This window comes from Lycium barbarum, chromosome 5, assembly GCF_019175385.1.
Source record: "Lycium barbarum isolate Lr01 chromosome 5, ASM1917538v2, whole genome shotgun sequence".
Lineage (NCBI taxonomy): Eukaryota > Viridiplantae > Streptophyta > Magnoliopsida > Solanales > Solanaceae > Lycium > Lycium barbarum.
In genome coordinates this window covers 15363669-15387662 of record NC_083341.1, presented here as the reverse complement: position 1 = coordinate 15387662, position 23994 = coordinate 15363669, and the positions used below count along the sequence as shown (strand labels likewise).

The following is a 23994-nucleotide window of genomic DNA, read 5'->3' as shown; positions in this document are numbered from 1 at the left end:
TCTTGCTCCAAACATACATCGTGAATTCAACGTTCAACCTCCATTAGCTCTTATTTTGAATTAGTAATGTCCTTGAGAAAACGTCTCATCAATATGCATGCTCGCCTACTCTATCAAAACCTGATGTTAAAAGGATAAGAATGAAAAAGATCAAGAAAGTCAATCACCTTTATATCATACTTATGTGAAAGAACATATAAATCAAGAAATTGTACATGTGATACAAACTCATCATGTTATAACACTGAAAATTTTAAGCAATGAAAGCAAAAACAAGTAGGATGTTTGGAGAATTGGTTGATGGCAGAAAAATAAGGATTCCAGACATTTATCACTTTTTTTTTTGCTTAATAATTGCACATTTATAAACATACCATAATTGTGTATCAATATTGATTGATATCTCTATTATTTCATACCTTATTTATGTGTTGCATTGTCCTCACAAATCTCTGAATCCAAATCTCTCTTTATTAACTTTCCTTAAATCTCTTTTAATTTTACGATTTGATTATATTTAACTAATTACTTAATTACCTCCATAAATGCCGGGAAGATTTTCTGGACTCAAATAAGGCACTGATTGATTTTTCCTGAATTGGTTTCCTAATATAGATTGCTTGGAATTATTATAGTGTTTAAATTTATCATTAAGATTTCGAGTATTATTTATTTTTATAATTAATTTAAAGTATATACCATGTTGTCATAATTATATTATTTTTCTCTACTACAATATTTTAGTTAGTTTTCCCATTGCTATTGAAAAGTGTAATAAAAGACATTTATCTTTCCACTACTATAAAATTTGCTCGCCTAAGATGGCATATCGGCGATTTTTACGCCAATCTTCTCAATTACTTTTCAACTAAAATTGGAAAAGATATCTTTCTTAATATTTGGCTAATCGTTTTTCTTTCTTTTAAAAAATCTAACAATTGGAAAGTAAATAAGGCAAATAATGTAAGTTTCTAGTAGAGGTTTGCATTAAAAAACTTCTTAAATTATTTATCTTTTAACTGAATGTACTTAAAATTGAAAACTACACTTGTGTCTATAAATTATATATATTTCAGTTCAAATTCAAATCCCTAATTATTTAGGATGTAAATTTGAAAAAAAGTCACAATTGCCAAAGGCGAGTAAAATTGGTAATCAAGTGCCTGTTTTCGATACATATATTATTATTATTATTATTATTATTATTATTATTATTATTATTATTATTATATCCTAGTATTCCTTATAAAACAATATTTGTGTAAATATTCTAATTTCATTCCTTATAGGGAATAAAATTGTAAGAGTACTTTTTGTCATATAATATTATTTCTCATATGGTAATATTTGAATTGAAAATATTATAATGTCCCTATAAGGAAAACTATTATATGAATATTCTTTTTAATTTATATGATGTTATTCCTTATATGGTAATATTTGACTTGCAATTGATATTTTTCTTAAATTAAGATAAATATTAAATAGAATTTGTTGCCAAGTGGCTTGTTCATATTACGCCACTTGGCTTAATATTAAGCTAGACTACTCTTCTTTTATTATAATATAGATATAGATTATTATTATTATTATTATTATTATTATTATTATTATTATTATTATTATTATTATATCCTAGTATTCCTTATAAAACAATATTTGTGTAAATATTCTAATTTCAATTCCTTATAGTGAATAAAATTGTAAGAGTACTTTTTGTCATATAATATTATTTCTCATATGATAATATTTGAACTGACAATATTATAATGTCCCTATAAGGAAAACTATTATATGAATATTCTTTTTAATTTATATGATGTTATTCCTTATATGGTAATATTTGACTTGCAATTAATATTTTTTTTAAATTAAGATAAATATTAAATAGAATTTGTTGCCAAGTGGCTTGTTCATATTACGCCACTTGGCTTAATATTAAGCTAGACTACTCTCTTATATATATATATATATATATATATATATATATATATATATATTGATTGATTGATTGCTAATTTATTATTCACTTTCCAACTTATTTATTACGCACATAATATTTGCTCCCTTTTTATTTTTCTGCTGATTTATTATATTATAATATATATGTTCCTCGTTCATTTCATGTTGAAGTGATTATTAAAGAATCGATCTTCTTTTGTGAGATCGATTGCCTTGGCTTTAAAATTTTATTACCTATTTCGTACTGTTATTAGCATTTTTCAAAGAAAATATTTTGTAAATCCAATATATCCTCCAAACCAATATGCCATTTGGGGAGCACATCAAATTTCTTACCAAATTTGCATCTACTAAATTCATTTTCTCGGATTTCATAAGTAGCAAAAGTTGCGCCATAGTGATTGGAATCAAAGTAATGAACTTACAAATGTGAATCTCCTCAGATGACTGGAATAAAATTAATAACCTTAAAAATGTGTAAACTACTCATTTGGTTAGTTATTAAATGCGTAGATTGATACAATCTACACTACAGTATATGACATAATCTTTTTATTAATTTAAGATATAGATTATTTATTTACTTAATTTATTTTTTAAATTAATTTAAGGTATAAATACCCTCTTGTCCTCATTATATTCTTTTCCTCTACTATAATATTTTAGTTAGTTTTCCCGTTAACTGTTTTATCTATAATTCAAAATGTTATTGATTTTGTTATTGAAAAGTCCAATAAAAGACATTTGCCTCCGAACTGCTATAGATTTGCTCCCTCAAGATGGCATATCGGTGATTTTTACGCCAAATCTTTCTCAATTACATTTCAACTGAAATTGGAAAAAATATTTTTCTTGATGTTTTGCTAATAATATTTCTTTCTTTCAAAAAGTTAACAGTTTTGGAAAGTAAATAAGGCAAATAATGTAAGCTTCAACAAAAGGTTAGCATTTAAACTTTTTAAATTATTTATCTTTTAACTGAATGTTTTTTATTTCACTTAAAATTCAAAAACTGTACTTGTAACTATTTCACTTATAAATTGGGACCATTTGTTCAATAGTATTCCTAGAAAATAGTAGTTGATGAGTTAATTGTCCATAGTTATAGGAACCCTCCAGATAAAATAGGAATTCTAATTTTTCAAAAGCTTTCCGAATTTATGGTGAAAATAGGAGTCAATCTTAATGGGTGAAAATCATTTACACTTCCCAACTATGCTTTACAAATCAAATTTCCCCTCAACTTTGAACTATAGAAATTCTCCCCCCTTTATCCTAATTGACTTTTTTAAATGCTTATTTTACCCTTACATTAGCAACTTTTGTCTTCTTTTTTTACTTCTATAAAATCATGATATTTTTTCATTTTTTTAGTTTATGTAACAAATTTCTTATAAAAAATAAATATTATCTTCTAGGCGAAGAAAAAAGTGAGAAATACTAATTGAGTATATAAGTTAATGATGTTCTATAATAAAATAAATTAGCAAAATAAATAAAAAATTAATTTTATTAAAAATAATCAAAACTTTAATATTTATTTATACAAGTGAAAAACAACAGGTTATAATAATTTTATAACATATTTATATGCACGTAATGAAAAAACAATTATAATATGGGACATTTTTTAAAATGATTTATTTATACTGTAAATGAATTTTATTATAATTTAAGAAATATTCCATTAGTGACAACCAAAACTTGTTTATTTATATAAACAATAGAGAATAATAAAGAAGTGAAACTTAAATATACACACATGCATGTACACACACACTTACTGCATATAATATTGAAATCACAATCATAAAAAATAGCATTAGAATTTGTTACAAATTCATAAAAGTATTATTCTACTTATAATGTTGAAGAACTTAAATAAGAATCAATAAATGTCTAGATTAAAAAAATAATTATTATATATAATATAAAAATATATTACATAAATTGAGGATTGATAAAACAAGGGTGAAATAGTCATTGCATATGATAAAGGGGGAAAATGACTATTGTTCAAAGTTGAGGGGGGAGTTTGATTTTTAAAGCAAAGTGGGGGGATGAAAATTATTTTCACCCAATCTTAATTGATTCCATCATAAATTAAATATGATCCAATCTAATTAATGTATCAATTTAAAATTAATACAAATAGAATTTCGTTGCCAAACGACTTGTTCATATTATGCAATTTGGCTTAATCTCAAGTTAGACTACCCCTTTTAATATAATATAGATATAGATGTGTTTGACTTGTTGGACTAGGAATTAGCACGGCATATATTAGTGCCAATTTATATTTTTATGTATTTTTTTTTACTGTGTGCAGAATGTATATTTAGTATTCACCGTCTCATTTTATATGACGGTGTTTGATTGGGCATTAAAAAGGAAAGAAAGCTTTTGAAATTGTTGGTTCAAAATGAGTCATAGATATCTGTGTGGCTATATAGAGTTTAGTTCTCCATGTATTAAGTATTCTATCTTCTATCCTGCATCAAATTATACTTAGACTTAAATTTCAGTAAATCAAGTACGGTGTTTGGTTTACAGTACCTCTTAACTAATATATACATGTCTAAGTTACTAAAATGCTATCAAATATGATACGAGTTATGCTAATTTTAAATCACTTCTCCGGCAATCAAACAACGTAATCCCTAAAGATATACTGTACAAATTGAATTTGTTATTACCAAGTTGGCGTAAGGTATTTCTTGATGCCATCACACAATTATATTCTGAGAACAATTTGCCAAAAGCAAAGACAAAAGACTAGGTATTCAGCACACTAGTTGATGGAGAATTTATGCGGGGAATTTGTTTTCATGGCTCTTGAATATTTTCTATGACGACTTCCATTTGTTACAGTTTGAATATGGTCCAAACAGACAACTCTATTCTTTTCCTTTTTATGATCCCCACTTTCTTGTACTAAATTCTACGGCATAAAAATTGGCATTAAGTATTTTGTTTTGATAACCCTGATCAGAGTGTCCAACGCGCTAATTTCAGAGGTACTTGCTAACTCTCATCAATATAAATATCAGATAACTCTATCCATCAAGACTTGAAAAAATGAAAAAAAAAAAAAAAAGAAAACCACCTAGTATTTTTGTTTCCACTGGAATTTGAATGTGAGACATCATCGTTCTTAACCAGTGCTTATTGATCACTAGGCATACCCTTAGATGTTTGAAAAGTTTGACATTGCTTTATAGACCAAAATTACTCTTTTTACTGTACATTATTATAGCAACATAATGAGTGAAAAATAAACAAATAAATTCTTTAAAGGTGGTCATAACTCATAGCGCTCACACCAGTATATAGGAATAAACTAACGACACAGACACCAAGTCGCTTTGGCCGAGTGGTTAAGGCGTGTGCCTGCTAAGTACATGGGGTTTCCCCGCGAGAGTTCGAATCTCTCAGGCGACGTTTGATTTTTTATTCATTTTAATTTGTTGGACCCACAAAGCATCTTTTACTATCCGGTAATCTTCTGCCACGTAAGAAAATACCCATCAATTTTATTTTATTCTTACTGGTGAAATTTATACCTCTCCTTTTTTTAGTTGGTCAAATATCACACCAAAAGAAAGATTACCGCCACGTAAGAAAATACCCATCAATTTTATTTTATTCTTACTGGTGAAATTTATACCTCTCCTTTTTTTAGTTGGTCAAATATCACACCAAAAGAAAAAGGGCCCAGGTGAAATATACTCCATCCACCAATTTATGCATGTGAAGTTTGATTGGGTATCAAATTTACAAAAAAAAAAAAAAAAAAAAACTTTTGAAGCTTATGATTTTAAAGAATCAAACTTTGCTTTTGATCAGGAGATCATGGGTTCGAGCCGTGGAAACAGCCTCTTGTAGAAATGTAAGGTAAGACTGCGTACAATAGACCCTTGTGGTTCGGCCCTTCCCCGAACCCCGCGCATAGCGAGAGCTTAATGCACCGGGCTGCTCTTTAAACTTTGCTTTTGAACTTTGTGAACAATCCAAATTTGCTTTTTAGCTGTTGTCGTTAGCCTATAAATACAAACTCAAACCACTTTATACTGACAAAAGTAAGAACGAAACATTCTTTAATAGAGATCAAAATTGTTCCATTTCATATAATATAAGAGCAGTTTTGACCTTGTAACCAAAGAGTGAGCCTAGAGGCCGTAAAAGTTTCACGGGGCAGTTTGTTTTGACACTAGTATTTAATCACTTCAGATGGAGTATATGTTATCTGAAGTTAGACCCCTCTTTTTTTTTTTTTTTTTTTTGGTTGAAAAGGAAGTCAGACTTGGCAAAACTAAACTCCACACAAAGTTATATGTGATCAGTGAAGAAACTTGAAGTTTTTAAAATAATTGAACTTCAATCATTTTCTCCTATATGATTAAAGTTAAATTTGCTTACCTTACGTCACATGTGCATGATCTTTAGACAGAAATGACTGAAGTCAGGTAAAATAATTGAGCTTCAACAACATATAGCTTAAATTCAGGTAAAAATGACTGGACTTCAATCGTATGAAGTTATATTTTATCAAGATTAACTTTAGACACAGCATATTTAAAATTATCCTAAAGTGAATATATATATTAAAAAATTTAAAAATATAAGCACAAATTAAATGATGTGTCTAAATCGAAAGGAAAAGTCAATCAGCACCATCCTCAAGCAGCCCTTCCCTAAAACACCCCGAGGATTTTTTTAAAGACGCGGGGACCTGGTCGAGTTCTTCCAGCTTCTAGGCAATTGTTTAGCTATTGACACGTGTCATCCATATTTCCGTTTATTCTATTTTTTCTCTTCTCTTCATTTATTTATTTATTTTTCTTTTGGTGTCATAGGAAAGGTCAAAAGGTAGAGTCCAAGCGTTATTATTTGGCCCCTGATGAATGGCCAAATAATTTTTTGAAGTGACGTTTAACAGAAAACTCTTAATTAGGCTTCCTCAATTTCAACCTTGTCCTTGTACCATTTTCAAGTGGCACTATTTGACTCCAAGATTTTTCTTGTTTACGTTTTCAGATTCAGACACTAAAGGTGCCGTTTGGCTATAAATTATCAAAAATAAATTAATTCTTTTAAAAAAAATTGAAGTTGGAATTAGAGTTGGAGTTGTGTTTGGCCATAGTTTTTAAAATTGTAATTTTTGATGAAATGTAGTGTAAAAAAGTGAATTTTTTTTGAAAAACAAGTTTTTCTTATTTTTGGTATTCCGGAATACATTCCGAATATTTATGGCCAAACGCCCAAAAATAAAAAAAATGAAAAAAATTTCTGAAAAAAAGTGAATAATTTTTACGGAAAAGGGTCAAAATTACCCCTGAACTTTGAAAAATAGTTCATTTATACCCTTCGTTATACTTTAGGGCCAATTATACCCTTACAGTTATACTATGGGGTCAATTATACCCTTATGACTAACTGCTGCCACGTGGCATCATCCCAAATATTTTACCCTCAAATAATTTTTTACCCACTAAAATAACTCAACAATTTTTTTTCCAGCAAAAATAATACGAAATTATTTTTATTTTTTTCCTAGAAAAAGTATCCGTATTATTTTTGCTGGAAAAAAAAATCGGGTCGAGTTGAGTTATTTTAGTGGGTAAAAAATTATTTGAGGGTAAAATAATTTTGAAGGGTTGGGATGATGCCACGTGGCAGCAGTTAGTCATAAGGGTATAATTGACCCCATAGTATAACGGTAAGGGTATAATTGGCCCTAAAGTATAACGGAGGGTATAAATGAACTATTTTTCAAAGTTCAGGAGTAATTTTGACCCTTTTCCGTAATTTTTATGGCCAAACGGCTACTAAGCATTTGAACAATTAATGATGTAGTACATTTTAAATCAATAATTGGCATTTTCATCGAGTTCAACCTATTATTTTAATAATTATAATGCGATCATTAAGTTCTAAACATTCAATGAGATCTCTTGTAATATCAATTTGACCTCTTAATAATTGACTTTGATCAAGTCAAAGTGATCTAAACTATGGACAGCTAGAGTATATTCTAGTTTAACTATTTGATGAAGATGAAAACATCTGGCTCATATTTTATAACTGCACGGCTTACTTAAAAAAACCATACCATCCTACTAACTTGAAGGAGATCCTTGGAATAACGGTAAAATTGTCTCCGTGTGACCTATAAATCACGAGTAATGCTTTGTGCATTGGGTTGTCTTTTCCTTAATAACTGATTTGATGAGTTAGCTGTCAAATATTTCTGAAATAGTGATTGTTTGTTAGAGCTTGTTTGGATGGGCTTATGCCTATGAGCCGCAAATAGCTTATAAGCTAAAAAAAATAAGTTGGGTAGCCTAATTTTTTTTTTTTTGGCTTATAAGTTGTTTTCAGCTGTTTTAGATAAGCTAAGTCAAATGGACCCAATTATTTTTTTGAGCTTATTTTAAGCACAAAATGATTTTAAGCTGGCCAGCCAAACACTCAAAAAAGCTGAAAACAGCTTATAAGCAACTTATAAGCCAATCCAAACGGGCTCTTAGTATTAATTAGTGGTATGTGATAAGTCACATATTTTTTATTTGTCAATTTTGAACATTAAAGACTTCAAACAAGTCTTCCAAATTTTAGATGAAGTGCCATTGCAGGCAAGCTGAGTTGAATTTTTCATTGCATCCTTGTTTCATAATTAATCTCGAATCAAGTTGATATAAGTGTCTCAATTCAGATAGTGCAAGTTGAGGTAATTTTCCACTATGCCAGTCTTGTTCTAATAAATATTCTAGTCGTAATTTTTAGATTATACATTTTTCGAGTAATATATTTCACAAGTTCAATAACTTGCAGGCATGTCTTCTTTGCTCCAACTGTAATTTTATGAGGTTGTTGGTTTAGTTTTCACTTATTTACTTTTATTTTCATTTTCAATTTGTATGAATCAGAAGTGAGTCAGAGTGGGGGGGGGGGGGGGGGGGTTCACTGGCATTGAGGGAAAAGTTAAGGCCACAATGGCAAAAATTACCTTCACCCGTTGAAGACCATTTTGAGAACCCATGATGTTCTTCCTTTTATAATTACCACCATAGTGATGATTATTATATCGTCCTTTGCCACGCCCACCTTTATTCATACGGCCCTGATAATTATTTAGTCTTCTTTCAGACTTTTGATCTATCGCTCTCACATTCCCTTCAGGGAATGGAGCAGATCTAGTGGGATGGACTTCATAATTTTTCATAAATAGACATACTTTGTCTTAATCATCATTATATCATCAATATGGTGCATCAGATCGCAACCCCAATGTCTTATCCATTTAAGGAGTTTTAGGCCGTAATGTGTTGGGACTAGAACCCAACGTCTTATTACCATGGTGCATCAGGACTTAAATCTGATGTCTTACCCTCACAAAGCCGCGTTAGGCCACATGCGTAGAGAACCAACCCAACATCTTATCATCAACGTGGATCAGGACTTGAACCCGGTGTCTTACCCTCATGGTGCGTTGGGACTTAAATCCATCGTCTTACCCTTATACAATGTTTATCACAATTTGTCTTATTCACCAAAGAATGTAACATAATTTTGTTTAGTCACAACTAGGCATAAAATAATCTCATAATATATTTTAAAAATCTTTTTTCGTAAATGCTGCTTTAGAAGCACATTTAAGATCATAAAAATTGAGAATATTTTCTTATACATTTTTGTAATTGATCTCAAATTTATTAGATCAATATTCATGTATTTTCAATCTGTTGAAATAATTGAATGCCCTAAAATATTGAAAACACAACTTGCTGCTTACCTGATGAGGGCTTTCAAAGCTTATTCTTCCTTTGTACAATTGTGAGTGACAACTTTTTCACATTGTTAGAGAACGTAGAAAGAATAATATTTTTACAAGCAATAGAGCAGTTCATTAGTAATAAACATAGTAAGCATTTGAAAATATTTTCACTTTTAGTGATCATAATAACCAACCATAGTTAATAATAACTTCAACATGTTATCACTAAATTTAACAGTTATTAAGTTAAAAGGTTAGTCATAATATGCCTTTATGAAAATATTTATTATCACCAATGATCACATATTTCTGACAATTCTGTAAGTAAAATTTACTAATGAAACGGATATGTATCTCATACTATAACCTTTTAAATTTAATGAAGATACATCTAATGTAGATATCCAACTAAATATGATGATCATCACTCCCTTAATATGAATAATGACCAAGATACAATTAATTAATGACATTCACATATTAACGAAAATTTTAGTCATACTTGTGTAGAGTATTTTATCATTGAGAAAAGTTTTTTTTTTCCACCCAAGGATTTCATGTGATAGTTAATTGAGCATCTAATTAACATGCTATATAGCTATCGAATAAAATAATACATATGCAATCTCATATTGTAAATTGTCATAGTTCACTTGCGTTAAATAACTTTGGCATTTTATGAATAATCAAATAATACCAAATATAAGTGATAATTTTCTTATATCGTGCCACATATATTCAATAACGTAATAATGATCAAGGTTAGATTATTTAATGACATGCATTTAAGTGTATTCATAAGACTAAAGCCAATCAACCTATATCAAATTCATTTAAGCTACTTTAGCAACCATTGTCGTTAATATTATTTCATTTATTTCATGCTTGTGTCTTGAGAATTCAAGATATAATTAGGTTCTATACTGACATGTAATATAATGTAACTATAATGATACTTCTATATTCCAAGAACCAACTAAAGTAGATCTTTTCGAAAACATACCTCGCTTGATGTTCATAACACAAAAATGAAAATCATATCGAAACATTCTCAGTTGATTAGAGCTTCGGCTGATAACGTGCTTTAAAATAAGAACAATATAAGACAAGAAATATAGACAATGATGTATAGAGGAGGAGAAAACTTTTCTTCTTATTTCAAGTATATTTAAGTCACTTCAAGTCTATCTTTCACAGAATTGAAGAATACTGTTTTATAGGATATACAAATCATTCGTTAGATGCAAGCCTTAAGTTATACATTAATAAGGTACATGTATGCTAGTAGTTCATTGAATGAAATGTTCACACAATAAATGGATTCATAACATATTTGGGAAACTAAATGGGCAACCACCATAAACGTAATGTATCCATCTCATAACGTAATGTATTCACTTTTTATTAGTCAATTTTGAACATTAAAGAAATTAAACAAGTCTCCCCAAAATTAGATGAAGTGTCATTACAGTCAAGTTGAGTTGATTTTTTTTCATTGCATGCGTCCTTGTTTCATAATTAAATTCGAATCAAGTTGATATAAGTGTCTCAATTCAGATAGTGCAAGTTGAGGAAAATTTAGATTGTACATTTTTCTAATATTTTCATAAGTTCAATAAATTGCAGGCATGTCCTCTTTTCTCCAATAGTAATTTTATGAAGCTTTGGTTTAATTTTCACTTATTTACTTTTATTTTCATTTTTATTTTGTATGAATCACAAGTGAGTCAGAGTGAGGGCGTTCACTGTCAGCATTGTTGTTTGATTCCCTTGCTTTACTTTTATGAAAAGTTACTATCAGCTCTAACTTCTTTTTTTTCTTGTAATTTGTATAAATTATAAAAGGACCGTGTTCATGTCTTAGTAAAAGCTAAAAAATGAAGCTTCTTAAAACGTCAAAACATGTGCCACTATCTCTTGCTGATTTTTTATTTTATGGGAGGAAAAAACGATTATGTTGATTTTAGTTTGTACTTTGTAATACAATTGCGGGATTCGCAAACGTCTAACTAAATTAAAGATAATGGGTCACTAACATAGGGGATAGCTTCATTTTTTTAAAATTAAGTTTTATGAGTTTTTCTGAAAAAAATTCACCAAAAATGGAACATCTTCTTCTTAGTAATTTTCCTACCTACCCTAGTTTAAAAGCTCGAGGAAAACAGTGTGTTATATGGTAACTACTCATCCGGATATTTACATCAAAGTAATTCAACTAACTATGATTAAGTGATTTAATGAAATAAATATGCATTAATTAACTATGATTAGGTGATGAAAGTGCATGTGCAAACACATATTTTATACTACTCAATTTATTGATTTGGCAAAAACAATTGTCACACATAACTTTTTACCGTGTTTATCTTTGTGTAGGGTCGAGCAGTTACAACTTTACATTAGTATAAGTTAAAAGTTGTAATTAAAGGACTTATGATATATATATATATATATATATTATGTTCAAAACACGATTAATATAACATTATAGTTTGTGCTCTGTATCTAAAATTTTATTATATTAATGTTCGCTATGAACACAAAATCGGCAAATTTATTAATATTTTTTAAAAAAGAAGACTTGTTTAAAAGGAAACTATTTTCTTCTCTTTGAGATAAAATAATAACGTGAGTTTGGAGATGGTGGGGTCCACTTTTTATTTTATTTTTTATATTGCTTAATGTCGTTTAGTATGGGGTCCACCCTTTATGGGGTGCACTTTTTTTTTTTGGACATTATTAGTTTGTACTATTTTTATGCATATAATATATATACATATACTATGTTCAAAACTCGATTACTATAACATTGTAGTTTGTGCTCCGTATCTAAAACTTTATTATATTAGTGTTTGCTACGAATATAAAGTCTGCACTTTTTTTTTTTAACATTATATTTTTTTTAATATGGGGTTCACTTTTTTTTTTTTTTGATATTGCTTGATTTTGATAATATGGGGTCCATTTTTTTTCCCCATGAGTTTGGAGAAGGTGAGTTCCATTTTTTTTCTTCCCTTTTTTTTATGGCTCGGTGTTATTTAGTATGCCCCCCCCCCTTGCCCCCCCCCCCCCCCCCCCTTTTTTTTTTAAAGGGACAACGGACGACGAAGCATGGGTCTAAACCCATGCTTTATATGTTTTTTTTTATATTGCTTGGTGTTGTTTAGTATGGAGCCCACCCTTTTGGACATTATTAGTTTGCACTGTTTTTATGCATATAATATATATATATATACCATGTTCAAAACACGATTAATATAACATTATAGTTCGTGCTCCATATCTAAAACTTTATTATATTAGTGTTTGCTATGAATACAAAGTCTACACCTTTTTTTTTGACATTGTTTATTTTTTTAATATGGGATTCACTTTTTTTTTTTTTTTTATATATTGCTTGATTTTGTCAATATGGGATACTATGTTCAAAACACGATTAATATAACATTGTAGTTTGTGCTCCGTATCTAAAACTTTATTATATTAGTGTTTGCTACGAATACAAAGTCTGCACTCTTTTTTTTTTTACATTGTTTGTTTTTTTTAATATGAGATTCACTTTTTTTTTATATTGCTTGATTTTGTTAATATGGAGTCCACCTTTTTTTTTCCCGTGAGTTTGGAGATGGCAGGTTCCACTTTATTTACTTTTTTTTTTTTTTAAATATTGGTTGGTGTTTTTTTTTTTTTTTTAATATTGATTGACGTTTAATATGGGGACCACACTTTTTTTTAAATGCTTAATTGGTTGGTGTTTTTTTAAATTTTTTAATATTGGTTGGTGTTTAATATGGGGACCACATTTTTTGTTTAAAGTATTTTAAGTATGTTGCTATACAATAATTTCATTTGCTCCCACTAATGGGTTGATACGCATGTGGTAATAAATCCATCATTATTGATTTAATTGTTTGATTTTCTAAGCACTTTTGTATTTTAAGTATGTTGTTGTACAATAATTCCATTTGCTCCCTCTAATGGGTTGATACGCATGTGGCAATGAATCCATCAGGCTATATGGGCCCACATTTTTTTTTTCAAAAATTGAAAAACGGATATATATAAGTATTTTAAGTATGTTGTTGTACAATAATTTCATTTGCTCCCACTAATGGGTTGATATGCATGTGGCAATAAATCCATCATTATTGATTTAATTGTTTGATTTTCTAAGCATTTTTGTATTTTAAGTATGTTGCTGTACAATAATTTCATTTGCTCCCTCTCAAAAATTGCAAAACGGATATATATATATATATATATAAGTATTTTAAGTATGTTGCTGTACAATAATTTCATTTGCTCCCACTAATGAGTTGATACGCATGTGGCAATAAATCCATCATTATTGATTTAATTGTTTGATTTTCTAAGCATTTTTGTATTTTAAGTATGTTGCTGTACAATAATTTTATTTGCTCCCTCTAATGGGTTGATACGCATGTGGCAATGAATCCATTATTATTGATTTAATTGTTTAATTTTCTAAGCACTTTTTTTTTAACATTGTTTGTTTTTTAATATGAGATTCATTTTTTTTTTAAATATTGCTTGATTTTGTTAATATGAGATTCACTTTTTTTTTCCCGTGAGTTTGGATGTGGTGGGTTCCACTTTTTTTTTTTTAATTACTAGTTGATGTTTAATATAGGGCCCATAATTTTTTTTTAAATATTAGTAGTTGTTTAAAGTATGTGGGCCATAATTTTTTTTTAAATATTAATAATTGTTTTTAAATATTAATAGTTATTTAAAATATGTGGGCTCACAATTTTTTTTGAGCCCACGAACGGATGACGAAACCTGACGACGAAGAAGTGAGGAAACTCACTCTTCTAAGTTCTAAATAGTTAGAATTCGTGGTATTAAAACAAAAAAAAACATATAACTTATTTAAAATCGTGCATTTTTGACCATTTTTAATTGGCTCCATCAGTTTGGTGTGTTGGACCCACTTCCGCGTAAATATTGGAGGAAATAAAATAAAATAGAATAAACAAACTTACCTTAGTTGTAAATCCCAACTCCACATGCTATATTATAGAAAGAGAAACCACGCGTACTTTGAAAACGTAATTTCCATTTCCTTTCCTTTCGCTCTTTATTACTTTTTCCTATAAATAAATCCCTTTCCTCCAATTTCTCTCAATCAACCAAATTCATCTCTCTCAGCATATGTCTCAGAGATCTAACATCCCACACTTTGCATCGATAGCCTTTGGCATCCATTCTCATCTCTTGGTTTCCAGTGATACGTCCTCCAATTCCAACTGGTCCTAATTTTTTCCTACAACTCAAAAAATAAAACAAGAGAATCAAGATCCCCTTTTAATTTTTCATCAAGAAAAAGCTAAAAAAAAAAAAAAAACAAAGACTTTGTTTGGAGCAGATCTTGATTTATTATGGGGGTGAAAGGATTTGTTGAAGGAGGCATTGCTTCAATTATCGCTGGATGTAGTACACATCCACTCGATCTCATCAAGGTACGTATGCAGCTTCAAGGCGAAGCGTCAGGTACAGTAAATCCTGTCCAGACGCTTCGCCCTGCTCTTGCTTTTCATCCATCTAACGCCCACGTGCCAGTTGCTCCACGTGTGGGGCCCATTTCTGTCGGGGTACGGATCATCCAGCAAGAAGGCGTCGCCGCGCTTTATTCTGGCGTGTCAGCTACCGTTCTTAGACAGACCCTTTATTCGACTACCCGGATGGGTTTGTACGACATGTTGAAGACAAAATGGACGGACCCTGATACGAATAACATGCCCTTGGGTAAAAAAATTGTTGCGGGACTCATCGCCGGAGGCATCGGGGCCGCGGTCGGGAATCCCGCTGATGTGGCGATGGTCCGCATGCAGGCGGACGGCAGATTGCCGTCCGCCCAGAGGAGGAATTACAAGAGCGTGGTGGACGCTATTACTCAAATGTGTAAGAGTGAGGGGGTCACTAGCCTGTGGCGCGGTTCATCCCTTACTGTGAACCGCGCCATGCTAGTGACAGCCTCACAGTTGGCGTCCTATGACGAGTTCAAGGAGATGATTTTACGGAAGGATATCATGAAAGACGGGCTCGGGACCCATGTGACCGCGAGCTTTGCTGCCGGGTTTGTGGCGGCGGTGGTGACGAATCCGGTGGATGTGATCAAGACTCGTGTGATGAATATGAAGGTGGAGCCCGGAAAGGCTCCACCTTACCGTGGCGCCCTTGATTGTGCAATGACCACAATCAAAGCTGAGGGCCCAATGGCTTTGTATAAGGGATTTATCCCTACAATTTCAAGGCAGGGACCATTTACTATTGTGCTCTTTGTTACATTGGAACAGGTCCGAAAGTTGCTTAAGGATTTTTAAATTAATTGATGATGACGAAGAATTTTGATTTAGTTGATGATTCATTAAACAGTATTAGTTCCTCAAGATTTGGAATGAAGAAGGAAAATGTTAGATGTTGTGTTCTCTCTTGTTAGTGTTGTTATGTTATTAGTATTACTATATATTATATGCTACTTTTTAATATAAAGAGACGTGCCGTTTGGTACACGAATTGTTGATTTGCTGATCAGTGTGGAACCAACTTTGATTTTTCTAGTTAAATCTAATTGCATCATTGAAGATTGTATAATATCAGATAGATTGCGAATTTAGTCAAAGTATATTTAAAAAACTTTTAACGAAATTTCAGAGTTGATAATAACAGTAAATATACGGAGTACTAGATTCCGCTGAAGAAGGGGATCCAGCCATGAGTCTGATTGGTTTATGGGAAATATTAACAGGAAATTGCAAAAGTTTCTCGAGGAAAAGTTAAGGCCACAACTTTTTGTTTTGAATTTGAATCTCAAAAAGAAAAGACTGTAAAATATGTTTATTGGCTTATTGTTATTGGTTTATTAAATTAATGGTTGGTGCACAGAATGAAATTTATAATTAATTGCTTAACAGTGCGGATACGGATTACTTAATTTTTTTATTGGATAAACCGTTTACCCGTTAAGAATGATTAAATTTATATCGTTTATATAAATAAGTCGTTTAAAAACCTAAAATGTTAACTTTAAGGAGGTAAGAAGCGGCAACAGGTGAACGTATCTGTTTATACCAAAAAGTTGGGCTGTAACTTATGACCAAAGAAGTGCAAATCAACTTTGTAATACAATTTGAGGCTCGTTAAAAAATAGATATAGCGTGCAAATTTTGTTTTTCTACATCCTTTCAAAGTTTATGAGCTATTGAGATGTTCTCAACATGTTTAAGATCTCTAGCTCTTGGCTCTTGGTAAGGGAATTTATAATGCAATAAAAAGCAATATTTTGCCGTTCTCTGTTGAATTTGAAACACTTGCAGTTAATTACCTATTTTTATGTCCCAATAATTTCCACAATATTTGTATCCTGAGATGGTTTCTTTTTTATGTGAATTTTCATTTGCAAGGTATATAAACTTTGCTGTTAGTTGATCTCACAGTGACAATCCTTTCTGGTTCTTTTTTCTTTCCTATTCTTATCTGTTGAAATTTCTACCATATAGCTAGGTTTAAATCATCGAAGGCCTTTTCTTAATTGACTTTGTTGATTAACCGATAAGCCAACCAATAACCGATCGATAACCGTTAAATCCAAATCGAACCAACCGTTACCTTATTGGTTGGTTAGCAGATTGGTATATTTAAAAATCGAAAACCGATAAGCTAAACAGTTAAGTGCTAATATCCAACCGAACACCAATAAACACCCTAGTGTTGTTTATATCTTTGAGGAAATAATATTTCTTATATATATATTTTTTCAAATATTTTATGTGTAAAAATGAAAATCTCTTGTAAAAGTTATAATTTTTTTTTATTTTTATTTTTTATAAATGACTAAAGCTCCGCTTCTCCCCAACCTTCTAGCAAATGTAGTTATTTTCCACATTCATACCACACCCATCTCGTGAATGAGTTTGACTCTCTATTTGGTTGTCCAACATTTACTCTCCTAAAGAATTACTGATTTGTAGAAGAAAAAAAAAATGTACTGACTATATAACAATTCAATAGAATTTAATTTTCACTCTGGTAGGTATCATTCTGTCACGTAAGATTTCATATCACTTCTTCATTTCAACCTTTCGAACTTGGTTCTATCATCTATGTATAATTCCTTTATCTATCACTCAATTCTCCTCGAACAACGATTCTAGCTATATAAATGTTCTTGCATTTAGGCATCACAATACTATCTAATCTTACCTCAACTTCACTCTTTTTACGCTGACTAAATTCGCAATACATATATTCATATTTTGTCTTTGCTTCAATTTATTCTAAACCTCCTGCTCTCTAAAGTACTACTCGAAAAAAAAAATTATACTTAAAATACCAATATAAAAAAATCTGGCCTACACAAAGAAAGTGAAAAAGAACACCTAGTGGACAGTAGGTAGGAGAGCATCTGCTTGCCACATGCGTATTGGGCCCAAAAATTATTTTACCTACGCCATCCCCACAATTAAACCTCGGACCTCTGTTATCAATTAATCTTTGTTTTGTTATATATGACAATATTAAGCATGAAGTTTAAGACATCACTCTCATTTTTATAATCTTCTTTAATTGACAGCTTTTTAATTCTAATTTTTCACATGACATGTTTAAGATCATAAAATTAAAAGACATTTTGATAAATTTTACACATCTTTAAGTTAACACCATAAGATTCAAAAGTCTTATTTGATTTGTTAAACTTTGTGTCAAGTCAAAACGAGACAAACATTTTGAAACGAAGGGAATACTACATAAGTACTACGTAGTTGTGAAAGAATTAAACTAATATGCGTGGTAGATTAGTTTGAAAGAGAAATATCATGTTAGAAGATTTGAAGAGTAAAAACTTGTGAAAGTATGTAAATGAAATTTATTTATCTAATGATACGAAAGATCTAATGGCGTCTCAAAATGAAATTAATTAAACAGTGTAGGATATGTCTAATCTTCTACTATTATTTTATTGTTATTCAATAATTGAGAGTTGGGTTTTGAGGGTCCCAAAAGGGAAGGTGTTTCTCAAGGGAGCTAGGCAACACAAGTACGTTTTGTTGTGATGTTTTTGTCATGAATTGCCATTTGGTATTAGGATATTTGGTTCCTATTTTGGCAGTAAGCTTGAAGGTGGAGCCTAAGAACAATTGATAGGAAATAATGTTTTTCTTCTAGAGCTGAATGTACGTATACTTTTATAAGGAGAAAAGGCCATAAATAATCCCTTATCTATGAGAATAGATTTAAAATAGTCCCTTAAATATACACTTATCGGTTTTAGTTCTGTAACTATTCAAAACTTATCAAATTTAGTCTTCGTCTTTTTTTTTTATACAAACAGCGTACAAACATATAAACCTCCATGAGATTATTGTTAAACCATTCCTAAGACCTGTCTCTCTCTCTCCTTGCTTCTTTTTTCCTCAAGTTCCTCTTGTTAAAAAAAAAAGCATTCTGGCACTGGTATCGCTCTCGAGTCTCCGAAATTCGAAAAGACAAACTCAGGCACACAATTTCTGTAATATTCTTTTCAAATTTTCTAACAATCCTCTGATAATCCGTCTCCCATAGACTCGCGAACGCCGTCCTTGCAATGGTTTCACATAAAAATGTTCACCAATCAAAAGATGAATCTAAAGGACACCATTTGGCTGCAAGGTTGATGTCTATCAATTTCCCCGTTTCCAACAATTCAAGATCCAACTTCAAGTTATTCGCGAAAAGATCATATACGCGATCATGCAACAATTTATAATCATGATCAAGCTTACATCTATCAACAACCTTTTTCGCCATATCAATTTTCTGTTGCTCCCTCGCGATCCTCGCTTTCTTTTACTCGATTTCACCTTTATTTTCTTCTTTAATTCCACCAAATGGTCTCTGTAACACCTCGTAGCTTTGGGCGAAGGTTTGACTCATAAGATGATAATATAATGGAACAAATATGGGGGTTGTAGGAAGTGTTTTGAAAACTAATCAAGTCATAAGAAATGTCTTTGGGCAAAGCAAAGTTGGAAGCCACTCTACGAAGCATGTTTGCAAGTGAGTTTATAAAAGGTCTTACTTCAAACGACCATAACCCCTTTACTAATTAGGAATTTGGGAAAACTTCCTTAATGAAAGTTTTAGCCCTTTGAATTATCTTTCCAACGGTATATTATTGGTCTTTAACGGAGCTATGTACAGGAAGTTATGCCTATTTTACTGAACACTGTGCAGAAGCGACACACGTCGTTTGTGAGGGCGCGTGCGATGGCCCCGCGTCGCGAGCCGATTGCACAAAAACACCCTCTCTGAATATCGACCTGAGGGGGTCGCGTGATGCACGTGCGTCGCGGACCCAATGCATAAAAAGTCGGGTTTCAGGTCAAAAGTCGGGTTTACGCGTTTTAAGTTATATTTAAGATTTGGGGTTTATTTTCCCAACACCCCGTTCACGAAAAATCATCCTAAATTCATAGAGAACAAGTCCCGAACCTCAAGAACCTTCCAAAGTAAGTTTTATCATGATTCTAGGTTGAATTCAAGTCTCTAATCCCTTTCTAACTTGAGTAAACCCTTCCAACTCAATTCTAATATATACTTTAATAATCTAAGCAAGAAATCATTGTTCCTAAACTAGGGTTTTCAAGAAAACCCATCCCAAGGTTCAAGAATTCAAGACTTTGGAATTCTTCTTCAAAAATTCAAACTTTTCTTCAAGTTTTAGAGTGATTAAGATATGTAGAGTTACTATCTACGTGTGGGAACATCATTGTTCTTCCAAACGCCTCATAATCCATAAATTATGATTCTTTACGAAAACTAGGGTTTCTATACCATGTTCATGATAACCCTAAGTCCATGTCCATGATTATATTATGTATGAATTGTTATAATTCCATCATTTAGTTCTTAATATTTCTTTATGATTATTAAGAATCTGTCCGTAATCTATGAAAAACCCATATATCTCATTCCATGAGTTCATGCATACTAGTTTATGATATATTATGCTATTTCAAGAAAATACTATACATGTTTTACAAGTTCATGCAAGCAAGCTATAATTCATGATATCCATGTACAAGCAAGTTATATTCATGAAAACCATGGGCAGCAAGTGCCACTTATTTTACATGTTCATGTTTTTAGGAGTTGCTTTAATTACCGAGGAAGGCTTCAAATAGCCTGAAACTACGTAGTCACTGTAGGATGAGGATCGCTCCACCCATGTCCCGGATGATCTCTCATAATGACTGAATCCTTTTATATTTTATTAAATCTCATGTTCCCTGGCAAGGACTGAGTGTTCTGCTGGCGGGACGCAAGCACCAGACCATGGATCGGTTATAAGTTATTGCTCTCCCTACTTATGATATTTTTACCATGTTTTATATATATGCATGTATTCATGTTCATGATCAGGTTTCAGTTCCTATCATTATTATTTCATGTCCCATATTATTTCATTCAGTTGCTTTACATAACAGTACATTCAAAGTACTGACGTCCCCTTTCTATTGCCCGGGGGGCCTGCATTTCATGATGCAAGTACTGATATACAGGACGACACACCTGCTCAGCAGGACAACATTCGTATCAGCTTATTGGTGAGCCCCATCTCATTCGGGGTTTAGTCAACTTTTGTTTTATGATTAGTTATGCATCTAAGGTATGCTGGGGGTCTTGTCCCAGTAAGTATGTTTTTCAATCAGACTCATGATAGAGGTTTCATAGACTAGACAAGTCAGTTATGTTATATCAGACATTCAGAGTCGTATAGCCATTTTGGCTCATTCATGTTATTTCCGCACTCATGTTTAAACAAGTATTTTTTATTAAGTATTATAACTTACTACGTTTTATAAAGGCTCGTCATGCATTCACGTTATATTCCGCTCATGTTATGCCTCATGATGATTCAGCAAGCCATGTGGTTCGCTCGGTCATATGCAGTAAGGCACCGAGTGCCGTGTTTCGCCCAGGCCATAGTTTGGGGCGTGACAGTCTCCAGCCTCTTTTTTCCTCTACCCCGTGAACTTTTAATCTCTTCATATTTTTTACTTCTTCCACTTTTCATTTCTTTTCTTTTTAAGCCTTTTTTCTCGTGTCTGGTCCTTTAAGCAATGTGCCTCCTTTTATCCTCCATTGAATAAAACTAGGGCTTATATCTCAAATCTTGTCACGCCCCGAACCATGTCCTGGGCGTAACACGGCACTCGGTGCCTTACTGCATGTGACCGAGCGAACCACATGGCTTACTGAATCATCATGAGGCATAACATGCATGGAATACAACGTGAATGCATTATGAGCTTCTATAAAATGCAACAAGTCATAATACTTAATCAAAGTACTTGTTTAAACATGAGTACGGAAATAACGTGAATGAGCCAAAATGGCTATATGACTCCGAAAGTGTGACATGACATAACTGACTTGTCCAATCTATGAAACCTCTAATATAAATATGAACATGGAAAACATACTCGCTGGGACTAGGCCCCCAGCATACTTTAGATGCATAGTTAATCATAAAACAAAGAGTTGACTAAACCCCGAATGAGATGAGACTCACCAATAAGCTGATACGAATGCTGTCCTATTGAGCAGATGTGTCATCCTGTAAATCAGTACCTGCATCGTGAAATGCAGGCCCCCGGGAAATAAAAGGGGACGTTAGCACATTGAATGTACTAGTATGTAAAACAACTGAATGAAATAACATGGGACATTAAATAACATGATAAGAACTGAAACTGAAAACCTGGACATGAACATGAGCATGAGCATGAGTACATATATATATATATATATATAACATAAGTAAAACATGATAAGTAGGGAGAGCATTTCATAAACCGACACATGATATCACCACATGGATATGTGGAGTCTGGTACCTCGCCGGACCAGCAGAGCCCCCATACCTTGCCAGGGTATAAGGTGGTAACGCGCCTGATGGATCCATTCAGTGTAAAATTAAGGAATCATCCTAACTGGGCGGAGCGATTCTTGTCCTACAGTGGCTACGTAGTTTCAGGCTATCTGAGCCTTCTCGGTAATTCGTGCAACTCCTAAAAACATGAACATGATATAATTGGCTAAGGAGCCCATGATTTTCGTGAATTAACTTGTACTTGACTTGTAATCATGATTTCACGAAATAACTTGTAAACATGGTTTCATGAAATAGCTTATATTTAGCATGTATGTATCTTGTATCATAGCATGAAAGTAATTATATAATATAGTTGCATGAAAACTTGTAGACATGTAGGATATTCATGAAATAATCATTTTAGCTAAAACATGTATGCAAGAGCCCATGGAATACAAGATATGGGTTTTCATGGATTACGGACTGATTCTCAACAATCATATGGAATTATTAAGAACATAATGATAGAATAATAACAATTCATACATAATATAATCACGGACATGGACCTAGGGTTGTTATGAGCATAGTATAGAAACCCTAGTTTTCGTAGAGAATCATAATTTATGGATTATGAGGCGTGGTGAAGAACAATGATGTTCCCACACGAAGATAGTAACTCTACATACCTGGTAGTGCTCCAAACTTGAATTAAAAACTTGAACATTGAAGAAGATTTCCAAAACCTTGAATTTTGAACCTTGAGATGGGTTTTCTTGAAAATCCTAGTTTTGGAATGATGATTTCTTATTTATATTACAAGGATATGTATTAGAATTGACTTGGAATAATTATATTAGGCTTACCTTGGTGTTCTTGATGATGGAAGAGGGTAGGAGGTCGTTCTAGGGCTTGATGTAATGAAAAATAACGATTTAAACTAATATGGACGAATATATACTATTTTGGAAAATTAAATTTTACACTCATTTAAATACTGCTCGTGTTTTGAAATATGGGCCGTATTTTGAAATACGGTCCGTATTCCGCATGGACTGCACTGTATCTCTTCCGCAAAATAGCCATACTCTTTGCACAGATGTCCGTTTGACCCCCATAATATACCGTTGGAAAGGTATTTTAAAGCTCAACAAATGTCATTGAGGAAGTTTTCTCATATTCCAAATAAATTTTAAAATACGGTCCGTATTTAACGATGTCACCTCTAAGTGTTAAAATTCCAGAATGCTCAGAAATCTTTGGTACCAGTTTATGTCTTGAAATACGGGCTGTGTACTGAAATACAGTTACTGTTCATGGGCGTAAACCACCATCTTACAACTGAAGAGGAAATTTCCAATTCCCACAATCTTTT

General features: G+C 31.8%; 1 protein-coding gene and 1 non-coding gene across 2 annotated transcripts; both read left to right on the top strand.

The window, feature by feature from the left end:
* Positions 1-5321: 5321 nt before the first annotated feature.
* On the top strand, positions 5322-5403 carry TRNAS-GCU (transfer RNA serine (anticodon GCU)). The gene has a single exon. It is a non-coding gene; the product is annotated as a tRNA-Ser (tRNA).
* A 9447-nt stretch (positions 5404-14850) lies between these two features.
* LOC132640547 (mitochondrial uncoupling protein 5-like) lies at positions 14851-16297 on the top strand. Its single transcript, XM_060357160.1, has one exon. It carries the CDS (start codon positions 15142-15144, stop codon positions 16084-16086), a length of 945 nt encoding a protein of 314 aa, XP_060213143.1. The 5' UTR covers positions 14851-15141; the 3' UTR covers positions 16087-16297.
* The last annotated feature ends 7697 nt before the right edge of the window (positions 16298-23994 follow it).

What these genes read in the sequence shown, in the direction of transcription:
- LOC132640547 (XM_060357160.1), top strand. Translation starts at nt 15,142, where the DNA reads ATGGGGGTGAAAGGATTTGTTGAAGGAGGCATTGCTTCAATTATCGCT.